The 27,299-nt window shown below is 42.9% G+C and overlaps 1 protein-coding gene across 1 annotated transcript in view; it reads left to right on the forward strand.

Moving 5' to 3' along the window:
* kremen1 (kringle containing transmembrane protein 1) overlaps positions 1–27,299 on the forward strand; it is a 107,787-nt gene that overhangs the window by 23,125 nt on the left and 57,363 nt on the right. Inside the window, exon 2 of the mRNA XM_034692302.1 lies at positions 16,820–16,982. Within this exon, the coding sequence (XP_034548193.1) occupies positions 16,820–16,982 (163 nt within the window). The remainder of the gene's footprint in view (positions 1–16,819; positions 16,983–27,299) is intronic.

A 27,299-nucleotide genomic window follows, 5' to 3' on the forward strand; every position in this document is an offset into this window, starting at 1 on the left:
ATTGTTACTTGGCTCGAACAAACAAAGAAAGATTGATGACCTCTGATGATGGAAATTCAAAAACCCATGCAAAATCCAAAGGAAGAGAAACAAATACGAGCTTCAGATGAAGACAAACAGGCAAGAGGGTCAGTCAGGGCGTTTTTTGTGGATCTCAAAGGGAGGTCCAAACACTAACCTGCAGTTACCGCATTTAACCACAGGTGTCGCTATAGAAAACAAAGCTGAGACTTTCAACAGAGCAGCTTTGATTTTAAGTTTATGACTGTCTGACATATTAAAGCAGTAACTTTAGCTTATGTACGACAAACTGTAGAGCCATTAGTTAGAAGTTTGTGAAGCTCTGGTGATACCAATCTCTTCAAACCATCCTCAAACTGGACACTACTTCATATGAATACATGTTTTTGACTCATGATCTCACCAAACCGAACATACCTCTGATTTAAGAAGTGTATGATGGACATTTGTCTCTGTTTTTATTCTGTAAACAATGACTTAATTGAAAGCGCCCTCTGTAGACATAGTGGTATGTTTTAACTCTGCGCCTCACACTGCCCTGTTAAAACTGGAGAAAAGAGAGAGCTGGATAGTGTTTGAAGATCCTCTGAAGATTTGAACACCTGCACCCTCATGCACTTCACAACAGAAGATCTTGCAAATGAACTTGAACATGATTAGTGTGCAGTTTAGTGACTAAATCCCCAAAACAATCTGCAAAATTAAACTTAGAATAATCTGTCCTGCTGCTTTTAACAGAGCTTGCCTACCTTCAGTTTTATAATGCAGCGTTTCCCCTAGCATTATACTGGCGGGACGCCCCCCCAACAGCGGCAGCCGCCCCCCTTGGAAGTTCAGCAAATTGTATTTTCTATATAGCACCAGATCACAGCAGAAGTAATTCAGGGTTACCTCTCTTATAGATCAGGTCTTAAACTTGTTCTTTTCTGAAGCAGACTAAATATCCTTATGTTATTTATCTTATTTACATGATGGGATGTCATTATGCCCATCTGCTCTCTGTATCGCATGGTAGAGTTATGCCCCGATGTGCACACAGACACACAAACACATGTGCTCACATACACACATCACAGCACAATGATACGATAAATGTTCATCAGCAACTTGTTTTTTCAAGACGAAAAACAAGACTTATCTTTGTTTAATCTTGATCTTTTTAGGGAGCCTTTTTAACATTTGGCAAGGGACTGCAGGTGTAAACTAGCCTTTTGGCTAACTCTGGCATATTTACAGAAATGTTAATTTATATGCATGGTCCTTTTAAATAATGAATAAATAAACTATGACGAACTAAAGTGCATCACTGATTATACAAACTCAGATGAAAACTTAAGAAGGACTGTCGGACATTAATAATTCCTATTTTCCCCGCTATGCGTCTAATCTTAAGAAATGAAAGCTATTATCTGAGGGGCTCAGTGTTAGCTCGGTCTCTACCTGCAGCAGGTGTGCTGTGTGAACCAGTCTCCTCTTCAGTGAGGATTTTTACCCCCCGGTGTGCGTTAGTGACAAAGACACAACCGGGGGACGTCTGTTTAATATTTGATGTTTGCCGTTTTTGCCGCTCTCACCTTGAAAAGCTCAGCATCTAGAGCTTGATTTAATCCAGTTTGGTGATACATCAGACACTTTTAGTACGTTTTCATCAACTCATCGGCATCAAAGAGTGCCGTGAGCTGACTGTCTGTCTAGAGCGCCTGTCCCTGCAGGTGCATTCAGGGACCGTTGTAAAAGTGCAATGCAGACCTGTATTTTGCGTTCATAGCATTTTTATTTGATGAATCAAGATAATCAGATATAGTGGTCACATGAAGAATCTTTTCTTACAATGTTACAATACAATGTTACAATGTTACAATGTTACAATGTTACAATGTCATTTAGCAGACGCTTTTATCCAAAGCGACGTACATACGAGAACAAGAACAACACAAGCAAAGATCTAGACAAGAGGAAACAAGATCAGTAAGAGTAACAAAGTGCTTCAAGTCCATTTGGGTGCAGGTACTGCCAAGCAGTGTAAAGGCAATGCACAAAAATAAATAAGGAATTATTTTATTTTATTTTATTTATTTATTAATTTTTTTTCAAAATAAGGAACATCTACAATGAAGCAACCAAACAATTTAAGACCTTCCATCCCATCATCAACAATTAACATCATCACAATAATGACCAAAGTACCAAGTGCTGGGTCACTCCAGACCTGAACACAGATTCCCAGTGTAGAGCAGGACAGTGCGAGTCAACTGTAGCTGGATGACATGATCTGCCACTGGGGACAACAGTGGAGAACAGTCTAGCTAAGTGCATAGTGCTTCCTAAAGAGCTGGGTCTTTAGCTTCTTTTGACTTTTTTGCAGGCTAGGTTATTTAACTTAAGTTATTACAAAAGCAAAAGTGTTGAAAGAGTGAAAAGTTGACGATTGTAATACTTGGTAAAACCCTGATACTGATATCTGATTGACTACAGTAATTATCTAAAGATTGTGGTGGGAAAAATACAGACATGATAGTATGTTGTTCTTGCTTTGATCAGAAGCTAGAAACATTCACACATACCGAACCTCCTGTGATTTGCATATTGTTATCTGTTCTAATGGTTGAGGAGCAGACCATAAGGTGAGAAGTCATCTGCTCAATGATGTGTTAATCTTATTCTCTGAAGAGAATAAGTAACGTGTTGTATCTTCACTCTGGGTCAGTTGAGCAGACCTTGTCTCGGTTGTTAGATCACTCTGCCATCTGACCGCTTTGCAAAGCTTACTGAAGGCCGGAATAAAGCTCACAAAGACAAACCGTTGTTGTTTGAGTCTATCTTTCCAGATTTCCGCCACAAATTAGATAGATAGATTGTTGTGGCAAAGTCTGTCTGCCCCCCCAAGGCTGAAAACCTAGGGGGAAACACTGTAATGATACACTCAAAAGGACGACAAGGCTCTGTTCTGTTGAAGCTCTGATCTGCTGTGTTTTCTAGTTTTTCTTGCATTAGCTGTGCAAGTCATATCGCTCCCTCCCATCGACCCGAGACCTTTATTTATCCAAGTCAGACCTCATCATCTCTGGACCCTGTAATCACTCAGGGCCACTGAGAGAGAGAGAAGAGACAGAGGAGGAGGTGTGTGTGTGTGTTGAGGAGTGGGGGGGCTTTGAATGGCTGCACACAATCCCCTGCAACGGCACTGACAGAGCTTCAGTCCAAACCAAACCACATATAATTTACATTCCTCAGATACCAGCTAACCTGAGCACAAACAGGACGATCGAAAACAGGTGTGTTTAGCGACCGCCCCCCTCCTCTTCTTCTTTCATGCCTCACCTTTCTTTGAAGTGCTCTATATACCTGGCTCTCGTGTTGTTGCTCAAAGTGACTTTTTGTACGGGACAACAGCCTCACATGTGGGATCTGAGGTCCATCCCTGTGCAGAAATCAAAATATTATCTCTGGAGCACAATGAAACACGGAAATCACCCTGTGAGAGAGGCGAGCCGAAGCCATGCTGGCCGCGCTGCTTACATAATCTCACCACAAATTGATTACTGCCTTTGAGAGGTCGGCGCGTTGTGAAGAGAGGAGTTAGGGAACTGACAGACGTGCACTCACACACAGACACACAGTGGTTGATATCTACACTGCAGTGATGGGTGGGTGACAATGGCATCACCGCAATGACACTGGCCCTACCACCCGTGGAACAAAGGAGCCTGTGTGCATGCCGATGTGTGTGTATGTGTGTGTGAATGTGTGTCCTCCATGTCAGATCCATCTTAAAATACTGTGGCTGCACTGCTGATGAAAATTGCTCCCTTTCATTCTTGCACTGAGAGCATCTGGGGGGAAGTATGGGTATGAGGCGGGGGGGTCAGAAGGAGAAAAAAGGAGCGGGAGTGATGTGGGTATGAGTGCAAGCTAATGCGTGTTTTGTCACTGCTTATGCATATCAGTTCAGATCATATTACCATCCATTTACAGGAAAAACAAAGAAGAAGAAACAGGCCCTTAATGCCCTCATGCAAAGTACGCACAGCCATTAGCAACAGTAAGCCACTATGAGTTGTATTACAACTTCTCAACTTCTCCAAAGCTGCACAGAGGAGGAGGAATCCATATGTCGGGCATGCTTTCTTTCTTTTTTTTTGCATTAGTCTCCCTCTTAGGCCCTGCATCGGTTGTTTGTTTGCAGGGTACGGGCTCCAGCTGCGCCACAGAACTCCTCTGGAATGAGATCTGCCTCCAAATTCAGACCCCTTAGCCTTGAAGTCGCTAACTCTGTGTTCGCTGTTAATTTTACAAGCCTGGGCTTCGTCAGCCTCGTCTGTAACACACGGAAATGTTGAAACAAACCCAGTGTTCACTTCTTTCCTGCTATGCACAAGATGGAGAAAATTAGAGCCTGGGTTAACACTCCGCAGGATCATAAAAAACAGTCTTTGTCACACCCTGACTCACTCTGTGTTTGCCTCGTCTCTTTCTTTTCTGCTTCTTTTTGCTCCCTCTGCCACCGCTTAGTCTTTCGCCAGCCCTCCCCTGAGTCCCAATGCTCTGCTCTAATTTGCAGTTGGCTTCAATTTAGGATGGATCGATCCCAGACGCACTAATTGTGCACCTTCTGAAAGCCCTGAACCCAAAACGTATATATCCCAGCTCTTGTCTTCTGTATTGGCTCCTCACTCACACCCTTGCTTTCCCTTGGCTGCACAAGCCTTGTTTTCTCTGGTGTCAGAGCTGGTTTCAGGCAGGTTCAGTGGCATGTGTTGAGTACGTGGGAGATTTTATCTTTGGTAGTTGTATTTGTTGAACCCTGTCAGGATGTTTGACACCAACATTTTGCCTGTTTGGTAAATGGTAAATGGACTTGTACTTATATAGCTCTTTTCTAGTCTTTCTGACCGCTCAAAGCTATTTTACACTACTCGTCACACTCACCCATTCACACCCATTCACTCACTGATGGTAGAGGCTGCAATGTAGTGAGGGACCATCAGTATTAGTTGATCTCATTCGTTCACATTCACATACCTCTGAACAACAGAGGGAGCAATTTGGGGTTCAGTGTCTTGCTCAAGGACACTTCGGCATGTGACTGCTGGAGCTGGGATCGAACCGCAAACCACCCGATTGATAGACAACCAACTCTACCCACTGAGTCACAGCCGCCCCACTTTACTGATATTGTGTCCCAATCTGAGGCCAGTGTGACGGCCAAATTCCAACAGATCCGTGTCCAGTCCGTCTCCGATCCGCCACAGCACTGGATCTGATAGCTTTCTATTCTAGTCAATGTGTTAACTTCCACTGGATCCGCTCTGTTGCGATCCGGCTGTGTCTCTGATCTGGCAGGTCGGAGCCCTCTGGATCAGATACACAAGACTTCTATTTTAGCCGGATGCCCGAGCATGATGCATCAATGTCAACAGAGCAGATGGAGCAGGACAGGAAGTAAGGCACCAAAACAAAATGAAAGCATCCGGTTAATTTTCAGAATAAAACACTCAGTGTTATCACCAGATCGGATTTCACTTAACTAAAACAACAAACCTTCATGAGGAGCAGAGCCAGGCCTTGAGTCAACAGGTCAGAGGTTTTCAGAGGACCAGAAAGACAACATGGATGAGGAGAGCGGCGAATCAGAGATGGAAGTCGGATGTTAGACTTACAAATGATAACAGCTGTACGGTATACTTCTAGCTCTGTTTAGATGTGATTGCTTTCAGTTTTATGTGTTGATAACAGAGCTCCAGAATGAAGAGATGTGTGATACAGAAAATGCATTTGAGAAAGTATTCAAATGTGGACAGTCTGTATTGAAAAGCGTTGGATCATGTTTGTCAGTAAGGCCTTTTTTTTCGGCAGATGTTTATCATGACTTCAGGGAGCAGTGCGGATGTTCCACAGGGAGGTAATTGAACGCGACACCTCATCCGCCCTCATGTCAGGTCGACTGCTGGGTCCCTGATGTCGACATTATGCCAGCTGCTTTTTTCCCCCAGGGTTTCACCAAGTCCCTGAATGTCCTTTACGTCATCTCTGGAGTCTGCAGCCCATCACTCACTCCTTGAACGTCTGCCAAGCAAAACTCGAAATCGTCCCACCTCGTTCCATCCTCGTCCGCTCACGGAGCCAAAACCGACTTGGCTCATCTTTGCTGTGTTTTCTTTTTTTTTCTTTTTTTTGAGATATCATCTCGACTACTGCGGGAAATCCTACAAAGATGGATGTTTGATGTGTGTCGGTTTGTTTTCTGATTGATTTCTCAAAATCTCTCCACACATGACACTTTTAGAAAGCTCGAGCCAGAGAGCAGCATGTGGTTAAAAGCCTTCGATGTTTCCATTTTTGTGACGAGCAACTTCAAACAGAGGTTTCTTTTTTGGCAGCAAGTTCAGCCCACCGCTGGCTCCAGCAGATTAGCCTCTTTCCATTACAGAGCTAAATAATAGGGGCCGCACTAGACCGAGATGGGGCCGTGTTTTATAGGTGCTACCAGCAGCTTTGGCAGGGAGGCCCTCGGGTCTGTGGCTACTGTGGTGGTGAACTCAGGAGGTGGTGCGGCGCAGGGTTTTTTTGCAGGAAGAATGGTGGTAATGGAGGCTATTTTGGGACTGAATGAGGTCTTGGTTTATGGCCTGGTTATCTGGCACTACAACCTGTGACAAAAGCATGAAACGAAAAGAAAGGCCTATTGGACCTCCTTGAGAGGTCATTGTTTGCAGAATTAATGAGTTAGAAGCATCTGTACTCGCCACTTTGACCTATTTTGTGCACTTTCATTGACCCTCTCACATGGGGGCAGCACTTGTGTGAGTATGTAAGAGGTACACCCACTCTCCCTCTCCTCATCCGACTTTAAAAGAGCCTCAATGAATCTGTGGCTATCTGTGAAACCAGCATAATAAATGTGGAGCAGTCTGCCTGCAGTCTGAGGTGGTTTTGATGTGGAAATAGATGCTGCTGGCGAAAGGGGAACCAGACTTGTGTTGCAACCAGCTGTGCCCCCCCAGAAAAAAACTCTTCCCTTCTACATCTGGCCTGGTTTGGCCTGTCCTTACAGCCTCTGTTCATACTACACTGGCATTAATAAGCCCCACAGCGGTAATGGCTACCAGGACACAGTGCAAGGGAAACCTATTTAGGCAGATTATGTATTAATAATCTGACATTTCTGCCATCTTTGTTTGCAGTCTCTTAAACCCTCTATGTGCTTTGCGTGCAGCCTCCACTTCTGCTGGTGTTAACGCCTGTACAAATTAGTTCCCGTGCATACTCGTGCTTGTTTTTAAACTTAATTCATTTTGTATAATTTCATTAAAGTGGAAATATTGCTCATGCACTGATGCTGTCCCCCGCCTTTGAAGCTCATAATAAAGATGGAAGGAAGCTCTTTATGTAGGCCCTCAGTGAGGAAGCAGTCGTCTGTAATTATCGCTGCTTTTCATCGCTTGTTGCAAACAACAAATAGGGCTCTTGTGTGACCTGGCAACGCGTTTCAAGGGAATCATTTGTTTATAACCTTGTTTGTTTGTTTCTGTTCCTGAGATCACATGACCAAAACAGACTCTTTTTCCTCTTTCTTTTCTCAAGTGAAGTTGCAATGTGGAAGTCATTAGCCACAAAGCCCAACAAATATAATAACAGGGTGATTAGCTCTCTCTTAGCCATTCTCTGCTCCTTTTTTCCTCTCTTTCGTTGCTGGGGTGGTGCAGGATTGTGTGAGCGCAGGGCTTGGTCAAGGGCGAGTCCTCCTCCTCCTCTTCTTCTTCTTCTTCTTCTTCTACTCTTTCCCGGATTTTTTCTATTTGTAGCTGTGCATGCATTTTATTGGAGGCTTTTTTCCCCCTCTTCTCCCCGTCTTTCATGCGGTGATGGTTCTGTTTCCCATCACGGCCCATGATGAAACCACAAGAAAGCGCAGACCCATGTGACGAGAGCGCAACAGTTGCTTGGTGACAAGGGAAGGAGTGTGAGGCGGGGGGCTGGGTGTTTCGAATGAGAGTGAGCCAGAAGTGGTGATGGTCCAATCAGCGGGAAAGCTCTTCATTTTCTGCAGGACAAGGATAAAACACTCATATCCACACCGCTTCAATTTAAGACTGGCCTTTTCGCCGAAGCTTGATAGATGTGTGGCCATCCGCAGGGCTCTTAAATGGACCATTCATCTTTACGATGGCCTCACTTATCTCTGAGTCCTTGCAGATCTGCTACTTCCCATTCCCACCACAAGCAAATGGTGCCCCGAAACCACATGGAACACCCCCCTTGTCTCCCTCCTGCTGGCAATACGCTGCCATATTTACCATCTCGTCCTGGAAAGCTAACTTGGCCGCAGCAGGGCGGACTGATTGCCAGCAGCAGCTCGTTCCAAGCTGACCATGTGCAGACGAGCTCTCCTTCATCCAAAAACTCCAGTAAAGTTTCCTGAAGGAGGAGAGGAGACATTTACAAAGTCATTTGGCTCTTTCTGTTTGATACAGTGTGTTGAGCCCCGCTACATGCAGCCAAGTGCAGTCATTTTAATACTCGCTCTTTTGAGAGGGAGAAGATATTTGAAGGACGTGAGCTCATTGGGGATGCAGCCGGCTGCCCTGTCCCTGCCTGATGTTATCCTCTCTGAGTGGAGCAGTAACAGTCCTGATTGCTTTTGGGGAGCAGTGACTCATGAATGTGCTTCTGCTGCTGCCAAACTCTCAATAGCAGTGTTTTCCCTCTCTGTCGCTCTGTTGTAGTCGCTCCCGGCATCCAGAAAAATGTGAAAACACATCGTCTGAAGTCTGTTTTCCTAGAGTTACAATCATGCACGAGACACATCCAAATACCATCACATTTCTTGAACTATAGCAGAGCAGCTGATGCAAATGTTGGTTTAGGAATTAAGGCATCCCGATTTAATCCGACAATGTAAGACGTCACTCTTCTGGGGTTGACTCAAATGTTGCTTGTTGTTTTTGGTTGTACAGTTCAGTGAAATGTTCATTAAGTGACATCCCAGAGTGCAAACATTTTAGAAGCGTGTCTGGCCCCCATTAAAAAGATGATCTGTAAGATGGGTCTGGATCTCATCCGGTCTTGATGTTGGGTCTTTGTTAATAATATAACATGGAGTACGGTCTAGACCTGCTCTGTTTGTGAAGAGTCTTGAGATAGCGTTTTGGGGATTTGGGGCAATTCCCCCGGCTTAGACTGCCGGGGGAACTGGCGCACTAACACACTGGGATCCTATCTCACCCCCTTCCCCCCAACACCCCCATCACCTACTTTAACTCTACCTGTCTCATTGAAAGTTACTAACCATAGAACTTTCAGGAGTCCCAGAGGCCATTGTCTCATAGATTCCTCTGAGCTGCCGTAGGCATCCTGCTGCTTTGGACATTCCAGCTTATTCTCCTCTTTCCCTCTTTCCAGACACAACTCGGTCTCAGCAGATGTGTGTCTAAAATGAGTCTGGTTCTCCTCGAGGTTTCTGCCTGTTAAAAGGAAGTTTTCCTCGCGGGTGTAACTTACTAAATACTGCGAGGTGCAATGCTCATGGTGGATTAAGGTGGGGTAAGACTGAATCTTATCCTGTCTTGGTGTTGTGTCTCTGGTAATAATTTAACATAGAATGGTCTAGACCTCCTATGTTTGTAAAAGCGTCTTGAGATAACGTTTCTTGTGATTTGGCGCTATACAAATGTAGATTGATTGATTGATTGATTGATTGATTGATCATCATACAACAAGTGAGACCTTCCAAATGCTCATCGTGAACCGGCCATGCCTGTCCTCTGAGTGTCTGCCTGACAATAACTCGTCCGCCTCTTATCACCGGGTAGCAAGAGCATGACCCCTGTTGTAACACCATGAAGCTGTTTTTCTAATTTTATGGAGTCGTGCTCAGCCTCAGCCTCTCTCCAGTAGATTTACGATCCAGTGGTTGACATCCTTGCATGCCGAGGCAGTATTAATTTGCTAAGAGAGAGGGGAGCCATTTACAGACAAAAGAGTGGCATCATAATTGCAGGAACCCGACACCCTGCAGCTCTCTTGCTGCTGTTGAACTCCTGTCAGCCTGACGACGAATGGCTGATAAGCTTGACTGCACAACACAGTCCAAACAACTTTAATTAAAAGCAACTTTGACTGAGACACTGAGAACAGCCGGGGCCTCTGATTTACTCTAAAATTAAGTGCTAGAAGTACTTTTGTGGTGGCTGCGAGAGGCCTGGAATGCTTGTTTGCATGCAAGCTAACTGCTGTAAATATCCCAAAGCATGGTTCAAAGTATGGAAAGCTAATTACTGAACAGATTCAACTCTCACAACATTCATTTCTTGATTTTAGGCCGACAGCTCTTCATTTACAGTGGTGGACAAAGTACACAGCTTCATTACTTCAGTCAAAGTATAGATACTCCTGGTCAAATATTACTCCCACAGATTATTACTTAAGTTAAAGTACTGAAGTACTAGCTTTTAAAAATACTTAAGTATTCAAAGTACTTTTTAAAAAATCTAAAAACATTGTATTTTCACAATACATAAGTGCAGTCAAGAATACATAGTACATTATGTTTATTTAGAAACCATTACTTGAAATCTCTAAAAACTATACCATGGAATAAAAACAGAAACTAAGTTACTCCAAGCTCAGACAACTTAGTTTGAAATGTTCATCTGGAATGAAACAAATGTTATGTAGCTCAACACGCTTTCTCAGGTTGGACAGTGAATGTTTGTATGTTTGGGCAGAGTGGGAAATTGGGAGAACATTTCAAATGATACGTATCATTCTTCGTCTCAAAAACCTCTAACACGGGTTGAAGATATGGCCATGGGTGCTCAGGTGGAGATTTATAGTAGTGATGGGAATTCAGGCTCTTTTTAGAGAGTCGGTTCTTTTGGCCCGGCTCACTACAAAGAGTCGGCTCTTTCGGCTCCCAAGTGGCTCCTCAGATTTTTTCTTGTTTGAATGACTAAAATAATGTAAAATTATATGTAAAATTAATTACTAATGTAAAAAACATACATTATATGAAATGTGCATCATTTAAAAGGCTTTATTCATATTCTCAACATGGAGCAGAGTTCTACAGAAATTAAATTATAAAGTACAAAAACAAGACTCATCTCAATTAGACAAAAAGGTCCAATCTCTGACTGTCTGTATATTATTTATAAACTTTTAAACACCTTCATTAACAGCAGGTTACCTTCACTGTCTTTATTCTTCACTTATTGCACTGATGGATAAATAGTTCTAATGTCCATGACCTGGATGACTGAGAACCTTCACAGACACTTATAATGTGCCTTTGCAGGTTTTTTTGGAGCCTGATTGATGACACTTTCACCTTGCACATCGTCTTCCCTCTGCCGTTGAACAGTCTATGCCTTTTTAAATGTGTCTAAAGTTTTCTGTGTTTTCTGCAGTCACTCGTTTTCTCACCTTTCCAGTGCGTTCTCTCTGTCGCACACGTTCTCCCTCTCGTCTCCCTCCTGTTGGTGTGCTCACTGTGCTGTCTGTGTCTCTGACCCCTCCCCTCCCCGTTCTGCTCAATGTAGAAACGTGATTGGTCAAGACGCCACCATGTCTTGACCAATCACGTGAGGCTTTCACAGAAAAAGACGAGGAAAAACAACAAAAACGGCTCCCAGTCAGGAGCCGGCTCCCGTCGTTCACTTCAAAGAGTCGGCTCTTAGAGCCGAATTGTTCGCGACCGACACATCACTAATTTATAGCCATCATTCATTACCACCTCTAAATGAACTGCCTGATCTGAGTGAAATCTGCTCTGTGTTTGTTCCACGTTCAACCGTGGAGACGCACGATAAGCAGGTACGACTAAACCACTGAGACAAACAGAACTACACAAACACATGTTGCTGTCTTAGGGATCAGATTTCAGAAAAGAGAAGGAAATTCATGAGCTGACTTCAAAGCAAAAGTAGTGAGTAACTAGAGCATTGATAGAAATGTAGAAGAGCAAAAAGTACAATAATTGTCTTCAGAATGTAGTGGAGTAAAAGTCAAGTCAAGCTTTATTTATAAAGCACATTTAAAAACAAACTCAGTTGACCAAAGGCTGTACATTTATTAAGATACAGTATATAATTATAAATAAAAACAATTAAAGAATAGTAAGAGCTCAATTTAGGAAATAAAAAGAGTAAAAAAAAGTAAAAAGCCAAGGATTCTTGTTTCGCTGGGACTGAACGCCAAGTAGAAAAGATGGGTTTTCAGAAGTGTTTTAAAGTGCTCAACAGACTGTGTAGCTCTAACCTGGAAAGGTACGCTGTTCCACAGCTTTGGGGCCCGCCACTGAGAAGGCTCTGTCCCCAGGAGTAGAGTCTGGACCGAAGTACTGCCAGGAGCAGCTGGTTTGATGACCTAAGTGCTCTGGAAGTGAGGCTGTACAAGATGTGATACATAAGACGGCGCCAGACCATTTAAACTCTTAAAAACAATTAATAAGACCTTGAACTGGATCCTAAAGTTAACAGGCAGCCAGTGCAAAGATGCAAGGACAGAACTGATGTGATCACGCCGTTTCTTAACAGTCAGGCTGCATTTTGGACTACCTGTAGATGGCGCAATGCTGACTGGTCGAGACCAACAAACAAAGAGTTACAGTAGTCTGAGCGTGATGTAACAAAGGTGTGAATAACTCTCCCAAAAATCATTTCTGGGAAGATAAGGCTTCACTTTTGCTAATAGTCTTAGCTGAAAGAAGCTCGTTTGGACAATAGAGCTTATCTGCTTGTCAGACTTAAAGTCAATGTCCAAAACAACACAGAGGTTCCTTGCAAAAGGATGACAGTAAGGCTTAAGGGTGCCAATGGCGCTATCATAGCCATCTAATAATTTTGGTGGCCAAATAAAATAATCTCTGTTTCATTTTTGTTCATAAAAAAGTAATAAGTTTCACAAAAAATAATATTCAAGTAAACTACAGATACTAAAAACTGTGCTTAATTACAGTACTCAAGTAAATTGTCTCTGTTACTGTCCACCACTCTTTATTCATAAACTTAATAAAGTCTTTCTCCCCTCACTGATACCTTGCGGATCCTCCAAACCTGTGAAATAGCATCTGAGGATGGACCTGGCCTCACACGACAGAAGTTGCATTCAAAGTCAGTGAGGCTAAGTGATCCCCAGAGAAATGTTTGCCTGTGTACATGTTGAAAGAGAGAAAACAGAAAAGTCAAAAAGCAGGAGAGAAGAAAGAGCAGGAGAGTACAGAGAGAGAGAGAGAGGAAGTTTGGAAACACTGAGCTCGGCAGAGAATGACTGAGAGAGTTGTGGAGCACAGCTGGCTCACTGAGGGGTATAATGACTGTCATATTGCAATGCATTAGCTCATACTCAGCCCAGACTGCTTGACTTGATGAAAGAGGCCGGTCATTGGCTAACCACGTGCATAGCAACAAGATCCCGTGGAGGCACGCCAAACAAGCGAGTATTGTTTTTCTTTGTTTCTTAAAATTTATGATTGACAGACATGATGTGAGAACGTTGTGATACTTCCGTGCTTCCCTGAGCTGACATTTTGAAAGGCAGTAAAGTTGTTTTTGACAGTTTTATTGGATGGTTTCAAAAAAAATTGGGAAATTTTGAAAAGTTCTTGAGTTTATGATCTTTTGATTGTAATTCAAAGCCTCTGTGAGGAGTATTTTACTGATTGTGAAACAGATTTAAACTTACACTGACGACTCTTTATGACCTACAAAAGCAAACAAGACCATCAGCAACAAAATAGACCATTTAGAATGTGCGATTCTTAACGTCAGAGGTCTCACACACTAGGATTCAGTCTCTCTGAAGCCTCTTTCACACATGCACTGCTCAGCTGGCATTTTCCGATTTATCCAGGTGAGCTGCATGTGTGAACGCCTGAATTTATCAACCTGACTGAATCCAGACATTACCTTTCCAGCTCCAAGGTAAAATGTCTGCAAGAAGTCAGGTTGAGCAGATGTTTGAATGCAGCAGGTAATAGTCTAGGCAGTGAGCGAGTGGGCCAAGTGATGATGTTGTTAAAGCTGTGATTTCTACTGTTGATTTGTTTGCAGAAGTGTCCTTGCATGTGTTCAACAGAAACAGCCAACATGAAAGAAGACTCCTCCTCCTTCTTCTGCATGCACTACACAGCTGCCCCCCTTCACCTCAACTCAGAGTATTTTGAGTTGTGAGAGCATGAGAAAGAGAGAAAATCTCTGGCTGTGAGGTGCATGTGTGCATGGCGAGTTCCCAAAAATATCAAGGCATGAATGTCTGGAAATTATCTAAAAATGTCAGAAGTTGAAAGGTGCTGCACAAAAACTGGAGTGGAGAAATTTTGCAGAAACAAGGTTGATAACTTGCTGTGTTTGGCTCTTAGCCCCCCTTGAGACAGACTCTGAGGTAATACAGTCATCTTCACGGTACTCAGAGTCCTGGTTGGGGCCCCCTTAAATCACCTCAGCTCTGCAATCCCTGTCCTCCAACTTCCCTCTGTTGTTACCAGTTTGGGAGACTCCCGGGTGTGATTTGGTTTTCCTATAACTTGTCTGTGCCAATTACCCGAACACTGTTTCCTTGGGTCTCTGCAACACCTCCTCCCTCCAGTCCAAAGGTCCTGTGCTACAAACATCAACACTGACACCCCTCTGGTGCTCCCAGCTTCCAGTCCTGGCACTAACTAAGCAAACTAGCCAACAGTGACAGAGACAGACAATCAAGCTGTGCGTTGAAAAACTCACAGTGAGAGTTCAGAAAGCCAGAAAACACTATTTATGCATAATACTCGATTAAGTATCACCAAGTTGTAGGTATTCTTAATTTTTCAGTTTTTGTGGTTATGCTCAGAATATGAGAAGAGAGAGACGCAGCAATGAGCTGAGGGTCAGAGTCAAGCTCAGGGCCACTGCATCAAGCACTGAGCCTCTGTACATGGGGCCCAAACTCTAACCACTGAGCAAATCCAGCCGTACTGATGTCGTGCTTTTGTACAATAATCAGTACAGCTGAACACTCCAATGAAGTTCATGACCTTTGAAGTACACCCTTTGGGTCACAACAGTGTGCCAGAGCAATCACGGAGGATGACATGTAGGCTGCACGACTTGCAGCTTCAACTGAGGTAACCTTTCTGATTTAGCGAAATTAAGTTTGTTGAAGAATAATTGAGCTGCTCTGTCAGTAGTACAAACCTTTAGTTTCTGTTCCCCTCTCCTACTTTTTTTCTGTTTGTTTAACACCCTACTCCCAACTGTCCTCTTCCTCATTTTACTCCAGAGGTTAAGTATTTTCTGGAGTGGGAAATTTGATCTGATGGATAGGAATAAGTCAAGTATGGGGCGCTGGTGGCCTAGCGGTCTAAGTGCCCCACGTATAGAGGCTGTAGTCCTCATGTCTTCCCCCACTCTCTACTCCCCACATTTCCTGTCTCTCTTCCGCCGTCCTGTCAATAGAGGCGAAAAAAGCCCAAAATTATAACTTTAAAAAATAAAGAAAAAGGAATATTAATAAGTATTAATAAGTAGCAATCTCCAGTGTTGAAAAATGAAGCCACAGTGGAAGTGCAAAAACCTGCAGTTCCTTGAGTGTCCACTTGAGGCTGGTTCCAGAAGCCAGGGAAGCCCAATTAACACCCATGTTAAATCGCCTACATTTCACAACCTGGAAAAAAAAAAACATCTTTAGTCTGAATCGCTCATTTCTTTACTCGTACACACTGTGCCGAAGATCAAAACTGTTCAATACTTTGATTTTGAAGATATTAAAGCAAAGAGTCACTCCTAGATATGCTTAATTAAAGGTGGGGCTTAGAGTTGGCCTTAGCTCCACCTGTTCTGTGGGTCTAAATAGATCAGAAGTTAGGTTGAAGCAGCATTCCCAATATGGCGACCACCATCATTTTGATCTGAATCCAATGTGTGACTGTGACTACGCCTGTGTTTTATACAGTCTATGGAATAGGTGGAGGGAAGAGGGATTGGGATACAGATGCACTAGAATATGTACTTTGAAAAGTGTGGTGAATAAGTAATGTGGTGCAAGTAAATCTTCAAAACTGGAGTTGAAATCTACTGACATATGCAGAGGAACCTGTTTTAGTCTTTGTGGGTCACAGTCACCATCACCAGTCCTGGTAATAATGAACACCTGCAGTATGAGTAATCATAACAGTCACATGATAAATTGATATTTTCCATGCTAATGCAATCATATAAAGAATTCAGTTGTAGCTGTGAAACCTCCCTTGACAGGAGCCCCCCGAGGCTCCAAATGATGAGCGGTGAGGGCTCATCACGCTCCCATCAGCCATTGTTTATTTGAATTCTCTCTCAGGGAAGAAAAGCCTTCCACCCGCCATTGTTTTGCCTTGGGAACTTGTCTCTCTCTCTTTCTCACTCCCTCCCTCTGACTCTGCCATATGGTTGTCATACACTTCCTGGAAATTCAAGCCATGTTTGCTTTTGTTGTATATCTGCAGGGCCATTTTTTTGGTACGCTCCTGCATTGACATTAATTGAAACAATACAGTGATTGATCTCACTTTAGCACGCTTGGCTAGAGCTGAAATGAACAGAGCCTGGGCTAAAAACGCAATTATACCAAACATCTACGGTCATTCCAAACACATTACAACATTTTAATAGTGCAAGAGTGTTTCACTGAATCCAGATTCCTCATAAAGCAGGTCACACGTGTGGCTGCCTTTCACATGCATGTTTAAAAGCCCTCGGCAAGCTTTTGATTTCCACCTTACTCAACGTCTCCTCCCATTAACTCAGACACATCTCTATCCTCTAACTCTCTCTATCTTATTTTTCAGAGTGTTACACTGCAAACGGAGAGGACTACAGGGGCCTCCAGAACCAGACCAGCCTGCATGGTGGTAAACCCTGCCTCTTCTGGAATGAGACGTTCCAGCACCCTTACAACACCCTCAAGTACCCCAATGGAGAGGGGGGTTTGGGCAGACACAACTACTGCAGGTGAGTCCCTTCTCTTTACCTGAATGAATCACATGGAAAAGGGTTACTCTGTAGAAACAATGATAACAAGATGCAACCACTCACTGATATAGTTGCAACCCAAGCATTATTGTAGCATACATATTAATATATACTATATATTTCTAGTTATATTTTTTGGCTTTTATTGACAGAGGGAGAGGACAGTGGATAGTGTAGGAAACTGGGAGAGAGTGAGGGAATGACATGCAGGACAGGAGATGCAGGCTGGACTCAAACCTGGGCTAGGAGGACGAGGTGCTGCTAGTAGTGGGCACTGGAAGCGTCCGTCTCGATCTTTATGTCTGTGTTTCTGTGACGCAGCGTGGCGTGTATGTTTACATTTTACAGCCATGCTCAGTCTCTGGAAATATGTGTGTAGTGGTGTGAGATTCAGAAACAAAGAAAATCGCTTCAACTGTTGCTCATGTTTTCTTCTTCTTTTGCTATTTAATGCAGTTAGCATTCTTCTGCTTCTGTTACTCAACGCAGTTAGCATCAGCTTTAAGACGCTCTATAGCCACCATCTGGCGGGAATACCGTATTACACCCAGGCACCGGTAAAAACTATGAAAAAAACTTTTAAAATGAGAACATATTTGCAGTAACCAAGTGAACAAATATTTGAATATTCGAAAGTCATTGCCCATCCCTAATATGTTTGTGCTTCATCAGCGCCTGCTGAATGAACCATTATGCAAGTAGTCAACCTCTGAAGCAGAGGTCTCTAATCTTTTTGACCTTTGACCCCTTAATGCAAAGCAGGGCCAACATTTTGCAGGTTACACTAAATGTACCGCTCTTCTTAGACATCATATAGTCCTTCAACTCATCAAAGCACTTTGTGCTGCATGCTGTTTTCCCCATTCACAATGACATTCTGTCTGCTGTCAATGCCCCTGATGAAGACCTGAGTAGGTTGCAAAAAATCTTAGATTTTTAAAATAAAGTCATTTTAACTGTACACAAATCCTAAAGTGAGCCTCGGATTCATTTTTTGACGGTTCCTTTTTTTGACCTAGCTCACTTTTTACCCATGCAAGACGAATCAAGCACAGCACGCCTTAAAGAGGGACTACTATGCTCAGTCTCTGGCTTTGTGCTGTAACCTTACTTGATTACAGCTCAGAACAACTCTATCTCAGGTAAACGTCTTTGAAAACACTCATTTCAGCCTCCAAAAAACAAGCCTATTTTCTTCCAGAAGCTTCCTCCACTGTTGCCTATCTGCAAAGTCATCATCACTGAGTTAACCAGTGTTTCTAATATGTGGCCATTTGTTTTGGACTCGGAATCAGACCCGGAACGTTTCGGAAAGGGAAGAACAAAAGACTCCCCAACAACAAAGAACAGATCAGGACGTTCTGTTTGCTAAGTTTGTCATGTTCCTTTAAGGAGATTCCCCAACCGGTGGTAAAAATTGAGAACATTTCGTGCCCCTCTTGTGTGATTCTCGTGTGACTTTTTGGACAAGCTGTTCAGAGCAGCCTGCAGTCTCATCCTGGGATTACTCCAACAAGGGTCCCCCCCCACCATTAGAAACTTTGCCCACGCTGAGTCTAGCCTTGTCAAGAGTTCATTTGTAGAATAACTTGCCTTCTTAATGTGCTTGAGACCATTAGTTGTGTTGTTCAGAGGTAGGGTTAGTACACAATGGATAGCCCGATTTGACTTCTGTTGTAATCCAGATTATGGAAAAACTAGATTATTTCACAGTTCTGATGTCTTCAGTATTAATCTACAATGTTGAAAATAATTAAAATAAATAAAAACCATTGATTGAGAAGGTGTGTCCAAACGTTTGACTGGTAGTGCATGTTTTTAAAATATGAAGAAGAAAACACCACCTCTTTGTGTATCCAAAAAGCACCTGCATGTGATCAATGCAAGGACACATCAGCATTTCTGCTCCTTTGTCTCAACATTCTGGAGCAATTTGGTTCAGGACATTCAGACACTCGATCTCATGAGTACTGGCCCTGATCTAAACCATCCAGTGTTTCCCAAACAAAGAATCACATGTGAGAAAACAGTAAAAACTTGATGAGAAACAAAAGTTTCATGAGGCTGAAATATGTTTCTCTTTCATATTCTATCAATCATCTCACAATCCCTCTGATTCATGTTGTGATTTGATAAAGAAATTTCAACATTTTGGGGAAAAAAAGGAGTTTGATGAATCGGTTGGTACCACTTCTCATGCCTGTGTGCAATATGGAGCTTCTGTGAGCACACTGGAGCAGCACAAAGGTGGGAAAGAGAGTGAAGTAACTCACCAAGCTCTGTTTCAAAGGGAACAAAATACGCCTACATACATCTCCTGAAATGACTTATTATCACACTGAGTTATTATCATTGAGTGTTTGTTTGATCTTTACAAAAACACACTTTTTGAGTTACTTCCCAGCAGGTGCTCTGTAACGATTCCCATGACGAATATGTCAATTAAATAATCCTTCATAAATTGAGATTTGTTGTGTTAACACTTTTTTTTTACACAACACAGTGTTTGAGTTTTAAGAACTGGTGGGGAACAGCTTGTCAGCATGTGTGCAATAAATGAAACAGAAATTACGATTTAGTTCTTCATAAACCCATCCTTAGCGGACTCTACATGCAGTGGATCACATGGAGTCTCTTTGTGAGTGCATTGTAACGTAAAGTAAAGGACGTTGTATAGTGAGCGGGTGGTTATGTGAGTTAGAATCCTGAAGGGCGAGCAAAGCTACACACAATACTGTTCATTGCCTGGCTACCAAGTGTTGATTTAAATAGGATCTGAATGATTAGACATAAATGACACTAATGTCATAACTTTAAACGTTGTGGCTGTTATCACTTTGACGTATGGTTTAAGTTGCTTTGTGGCGATCGCCAACTTAGAGATGCTCTCACTCAGCTCTGGATTGCAGGACAGGATGTTGCTCCACTTATCTCTATCAGAGATGGTTTGGGAACAGAGGCTCCTCAGACTGCTCTCACATCTGTGCCCGCTAACTGTCATCCCTTTCCCCACTCACAAGACCAGCTCAGGGCACCAGTTCAGCTTAATGGTTAAACAAGCGCCCCATGTAAAGAAGCTGTAGTGCTTGAGGTGGGTGACTTACGGTCTATCTCCAATCCGTCACGGTACCAGATCTGATAGGTTTCTGTTCTAGTCGATGTGTTAACTTCCACTGGATCCGCTCCGTTGCATTCCGGCTGCGTCTATGATCCGGCAGGTCTGAGCCCTCCGGATCAGATACGCAAGGCTTCTATTTCTGCCGTATGCCAGAGCACGACACATCAATCTCAACAGAGCAGATGGAGCGGGACAGGAAGTCAGGCACCAAAACCAAAATAAAACCTGGTTAATTTTCAGAATAAAACACTCTGTGTTATCACCAGATCGTATTTCACTTAACTACAACAACAAACCGCCATGATGAGCGGAGCCAGGCCTGGAGTCAACAGGTCAGAGGTTTTCAGAGGACCAGAAAGACAACATGGATGAGGAGAGGAGGAGGAGAATCCTTGATTCAGTGATTAACACGGGAAAACCTCGGTCACATGACTCCAGCTGTCCAGCGGTCCTGCTTCGTGCTCCGTGTTCGATTCTGACAACGCAGCCGGTGGGTGTTGATGGACAAGAGAGCATAGTAAATAAAATACCATAGCTATGCAGATGACACACACATTTACATCACCATATCACCAGGGGATTATAGTCCCATACAAACACTGAGTAAATGCATCGAACAAGCCAGAACTTTCTTCAGTTAAACAAAGAAAAAACTGAAATGATTGTTTTTGGAGCCAAGGAAGAAAGGTTAAAGGTCACTGCTCTGCTCCAATCTGCAACGATGAAATGTTCAAACCAAGCCAGAAACCTTGGTGTAGTCATAGACTCTGACCTTAATTTCAGCAGCCACATTAAGACAATTACAAAGTCCGCCTACTATCACCTTAAGAATATATCAAGGATTAAAGGACTTATGTCTCAGCAGGATGCAGAAGAACTCGTCCATGCATTTATCTTTAGCAGACTAGACTACTGTAACGGGGTCTTTACAGGACTCCCTAAAAAGTCCATCAGACGGCTGCAGCTCATACAGAATGCTGCTGCTCGAGTCCTAACAAGGACCAAAAGAGTAGACCACATCACTCCAGTTCTTAGATCCCTACACTGGCTTCCTGTCTGCCAGAGAATAGACTTTAAAATCCTGCTGATGGTTTTTAAAGCACTGAATGGTTTAGCCCCAAAATACATTGCTGATCTGCTACTACTCTATGAACCACCTCGACCTCTGAGGTCATCAGGTACTGCTCTGCTTTCAGTCCCTAGAGTCAGAACGAAACATGGTGAAGCAGCGTTTAGTCTGCACCACATATCTGGAACACACTCCCTGAAACCTGTAGGTCTGCTCCAACTCTCACCTCTTTTAAACCAAAGATTAAGACTTTTTTATTTGCCACTGCCTTCCTATCTTAGTTTATTTTAACCCACTTTAAATTAAAATTTTAATGTAATTTTTAATATATTAAGCTTTTCATTTTCGAATCACCAAGCATTCGAAAGCTCTTCAGTTATCTCTGCACAGGAAGCATACCAACTGTTATGTTACTTTTTATTGTAAAGAAAGCTCCTTCTGCATGGAATCAAGCTAATTCAACACAAATCTTTAGCAGTGGCTCACATTTGAGTTTGTCTTTTAGCGGTTACCTTGTATGTTTATGAGAGTTACAGTTATTGCTGTTGATGTGAAGGTGTTTTGAGTGGCACCTTTGAAGTTCATCTCTCTGAGACATCCTGATGTTTGACGGTGTTGGTGATGGTGCTTTGAACTTTGCAGACAAAGCATTTGACTCTGTTAATAATTTAGAAACAGGTCGTTGGTGTTTTGCAGAGGGTCTAAGCTCAGGGGAGCTGCTCAGACATTCAACCCTGAATATTTAATCAGTGGTACCTGAACGTTGAGGGCTGTCATCCCGAGGATGCAAACACGCCTGAAGAGTTTGTGTTAGCAAATCTCCATCCCTCATCCCTGGAATGTGAGGGGACACGGTGGCTTTGGGTGTCTGGAAAACCCTTTGTATCCAAGCACGACTCTCTGTGTTGTTTGCACGATTGTCAAACTTTGTATTCACCGCGAATCACACTCTTTTCTCAATCTCTTCAAATTCACAGAGACGTCCAGAACAGTGGCTTTGGCCGGTTCTCCAATCCATAAGAACAGAACCCCCCTCTCCTTATTCTCTCCTTCTCCCCAAGCCAAAGCCCCCCAAAACATTTCCCTATGTCATGGTTGTAAACTCATAACGCAGCAATGCTTTGAAGTGGCACATGACTGATTTGTTTTTACTTGAACTGGATGGGAATTCAGAAGATTTACGAGGAGGATACAGGCAGATGATCGAGAGAGGCTTTCCCCTCACATTAGGAATGTCTTATGTTCAACAAGCGGTTCAGAGTGGACGCATCCAATGTTTAGATTTGGCTGTTTTCTTGGCACCAGATGCAGTTAGCAGCTTTCCAAACTCACTGACAGCTCGTAGCTTTGTTTCTGTCTGACAGAGGGATTTCTGTCGCAGCTACAGCTTCGTTATACAGATTCACCCATCACCCAGCGCTATGAGGACAAAAGTGGCCACTTCATTGTGAAAAGATGAGGGATGGTATTTATGGCATGTCTGCACAGGGTCAAGTATTTGAGCATGTGTCCACCCATGTGTGCGCACAATGTTGCATGCACATGTTGTGAGCATGTACATGCCTGCAGGGAAAAAGGGGTTACCCCACTGCAAAGAGCGAAATCTGTGTAGCACTTGATTTGTTTGATCACAGAAAGTTGGCTTGCCGTTTTGCTCAATTTGGATTGCAAATGTCTGTATTTACATGATTTGCATCTTGCAATTCAAATTCTGCGTCCCACATTTTCTAACTGCCTCTACCTTTCAGTCTTCTTCTCATCCCCCTAGCTTGTCCGTCTTTCATCTGAGGCTTTAATTTTTGCAGACGTTTCAGGCTATAACCTCACAATAGGGGGTAATTCTCTGACAAAAAGAGGAGGCGGCAGAATGAACACCAGAGGGAGGGGTTTAAGAGGAGAGCCATGGCAGTTTTGGCATGTCTGACCGGGGCAAATTGTGGTTTTATTAGACGAGAGCTGAGGCCAGGACACAGGTGGATAATGCAAAGCTGGAAATCACTGCATGTCTTAACTTTAACACACGGCTCTAAGCACATATCAGATGTTGAGAGGCATAGAAGGAGAGGATTACACATTCACTTCTCATCCCGTCGCTTGTGTTTTCCCGGTTGTGATTTAGTCCAGAGGGCACCAGAGTGGTGCTGCAGAAAGAGCCCTAACAGCCCCCACATTTCATCTTTATTGCCTGCTATAAAATACTCCAGTGAAAACAGGGGAAAAACTGGGCAGAGGGGAAATGTCACATTGTTCCCCCTGCAAAAAAAAAAAAAAGAAGCACAAAGCCTCAGGAAAAGGACAACAGCTCTCGTGTCTAAGCTGAGACTTAGAGGGACTCATTTTCAGAGTGAATATCACATAACAGAATACATTTCGTATCACAGAGAAGAAGTAAATCAGCTACTCTTAAGTCTGAGGTTGAGCTCTGAGGTTGATTTGCAGTCTTCTGGCTGTTTTACACGTAAAGAAGTCACGTTTTTCACTCCTTTAGTACTTCTTTGACCTTTTCAAAAGACTTCAGAACTTCCACAAGATGAACTCCCTACAAATCAATGCCCTGATTTATGCTTCATTTATTGTTCCCTTCAATCTACGGTTCCTACAGGGTGATATTGGACCCTTTCCCCCTTGCCCATTAGTATGAGGGTGTGAAGTGCATGGCGGTTCAGTGCGTGGTTCAATAGCTTTGTGAGCCATTTCTGGGCTATTTATATGCAGGTGTGTATGTGCAGTGTACAATTTATGAGAGTCTACTATGGCCTGTAATGCTCTCCTCTTACATCGATGAGATAATGGAAATGCCAGAGTGAATAGTGCACCTCAAGTTGATTGCAATTGCATCTCCATGATGTCAGGTTCAAATCTAAGACAATCAGACAAACAGCGGACAAGTTGTCTACCACTGGAACGACTGTATTACAATCCCACAGAGCAAGAGAGAGTAAGTGAAATCACAACAAGCTGTTATTTAACCATGCTTCAGTTTTATTTCTCAGGGTTTAGGCCATCAGTTTTTACATTTCAAGTCTACAACCAAAAATGATAAGTACTGAAAGGGTCATAGTTTTTATTCCTGTTCAATATTTGTTTTTAAAATGAACGGTTAGCCTTACAATCACAAAGAATCTCTGGTAGAATCCCAGGTGTGTGGTTTTAAGCTATGACCACCAGCAGAAGAGGCCTTTCAAAGCTCATTGATGTCAGTCGCCATCTTGGAAATGATGACTCCAACTAACTTTCAGTCAACTTGGACAGGCTTAGAGGTGGAGCTCAGGCGGGCTACAACCATAGACTGTATAATAAATGGACGTAGTATCCGTGACGACACCCATCTGTTTCTGAAGCGCTGTTTTGGAGCCTATCGTGGGCAGGAGCCATATTGGAAATACTGAACTCAACTGAACGTCTGTCCAGCTAGTGTGAGGTAAAGAGGTGAGCCTCAAGCCTCCTTGCCAACAGCTACAGTGTTCCCACCTGTCAATAAAGTCAGCTGTGCTTCCATTTATGGAAAACTCGTAATCTTAATACCTTTGAAACTGCTGCATTAGGAAATTCATCCCTGAATAGTGTTTGCTGATAGATAAATGAGCTATCCAGACTACTACTTTTGTACCAGGCTGTAATCATGTTTATTTCTGCTGTAAAGATCGTCTTTCTTTAATTTGTGTTTATGTGGTTTCTGGTACTTCTGGAGACAACCTCAAGTGGACACATGATGAACTGCAGTCTGTTTTTTTTTCAGTTATGTTTTTGGGCTTTTACACATTTTATTGACAGAGGAAAGGGAATAGGATGGTGTTGGAAACTGGGAGAGGGTAAGGGACTGACATGCAGGAAAGGGCAACAGGCTGGAAAGGAATCCGGGCCACCAGCATTATGGGCGTGCAAATTAACCATGAAGCTAAATCCGCGCCCAATCTGCATTTTTTTTAACACTTCCTCATTGGCTGGAGGTTGCCGCTTGGCTACAAAGCACCCACCTGTCAGTCAACTCAGCCACTTTCCTAATTTTTGCAAATGTATGCATAACTCTTAGCCTTACCGTCCTCAAAATTGATATTTATTTTCTGTTTTTCCACCAGACTGTAAACATGTTAAAGGGATATTTCAGTTTTTTTGAAGTGGGGTTGTTTGAGTTTTATGTCTAGTAATTGTAGGCGCCACAACGACTGCAGCTCAGCTCAGCTCGGCCCCTGTCATGAGAAACTCCAGGGAGAAACAGCACCCAAGCTAGGCTACAGATTTCTGCAGACGGGGCCGGTTCTGCCACGTAATTTAGCAAGTTTTGGAAAGACTCTGACCCGAGCACTCTACTTGGGATTTTTCCCCCACTTTCAGCTGTTTCTCCCTGGAGTTGCTAATGACAGGGGCCAAGCTTAGTGGCCATAACATAAAAGTCATACAACATAACTTCAAAAAACCCTGAAATATCCCTTTAATTCTGCTGTAAAATTTAACATTTTGATTGAAGACATCCTTAAGCTGACACTTTCTGCCTCTCCAAGGTGGCTTCACTTTGCAACACTGCAATTTATTTACTGTACTACCTGTGAGCTCCGGCCTTGTGCTACGCTTGCGACATGCTACCACGGCGCACGCTTGCTGTGGATTTCAGGATAGCTGTAAATTTCAGTCTGTTTCATAACCAGTCAAAAACTCCTAACTGCATCTTCGGAGAACAAAGCGTTTTCTAAAAGCAGTTGTTTTATTTGAGTTGATTACTGATACAGGAAGGGTATGCAAATCCAAACTTTAAAGGTGACATATCATGCAAAATGGACTTTTTAATGGTTCTCTACCTGAAATATGTTTCCCTGGCATGTCTACAAACCCCCCAAGAATGAAAAAAAAACATTCTGCCCCTGTTTTGATTTCTACACCTTTCTGTAAATGTGTGCTGAAACGAGCCGTTTCAGACTTCCGTGTTTTTGTTACGTAACAACAATATCCGGTCTGTCACGGTGTCAGAGCTCGGAGCTTGTTCAGCCCATAGACTGTATAAAATAATACTGAATCCCCCCTCCGTTTTTCATTACCTGCACAAATGTGTGCTAACAAGGAGCTTAGGAGGGAGGCATGCTAGTTGTAGGCTGTCTTAATAAACACAAAGGTCGGTTTTACTCCCCACGTCTGCAGATTTGAAGATCTAGTGGATGATTTTTATTTGTCATGGATAAGTGCTAGCGCTAGTTAGCATAGCTACATAGCTACATGTTCATAGCTGTAGCTGTGTACCAAGACACACGTCGACATACTGACAAATACAACAACAAGAAACACTAAATCTGTGACCAATCCTTCAGAAAGGTCCTGCTGCCTTTCTGGCAGAGGTCGGTTTTACTCCCAACGTCTGCAGATTTGAAGATCTAGTGGATGATTTTTATTTATCATGGATAAGTGCTAGCGCTAGTTAGCATAGCCACATAGCTACATGTTCATAGCTGTAGCTGTAGCTGTGTACCAAGACACACGTCAACATACTGATAAATAAAACAACAAGAAACACTAAATCTGTGACCAATCCTTCTGAAAGGTCCTGCTATAGGCGCCTCTCTGTCAGGATCAGATTCAGAGGGTTGAAGTAACGTAATCTCTGAGCAGCCGTGTATATTCAGCCAACATGTAAACATTAGATCAACGTGCTGGAGAGCCGAGGCACATCCACTTTCTGAGGGGGCGTGGTCAGAGAGAAAACAGAGTGTTCTGAGGAGGACTGAAGATGAGGATTTTTCAGGCATGTCAAAATCTGATTTCAAAGTGTTTTTTTGAGCATAAACTTTAAAGACATGTTTTGGGGACCTCTTAGACCAATATATATTGATGAAAAAAGCGTGATATGTCACCTTTAAGCTTTCATTGGGTGTGTTCTGTTGAAGTGCACCTTGGGACTTTTATTAAAGCCTGTATACTCATTTTAATGTGCAGTTGTTTATCTTCAACCAGAGTTTTCTTCAAGAATGTATCTGATGGCTTTTTTTTATAACTGTTCATTATATCTATTTATATTAAGTTGCCACGAATCATGTGACATTGTCCGTGATAAAAAAGGACCTTTATTTAGTAAACAGCTGCATCCAAAATGTCTCCTTCTTTAATGTTTGTTGCGAAGCTA

Source organism: Notolabrus celidotus, chromosome 9, assembly GCF_009762535.1.
Source record: "Notolabrus celidotus isolate fNotCel1 chromosome 9, fNotCel1.pri, whole genome shotgun sequence".
Lineage (NCBI taxonomy): Eukaryota > Metazoa > Chordata > Actinopteri > Labriformes > Labridae > Notolabrus > Notolabrus celidotus.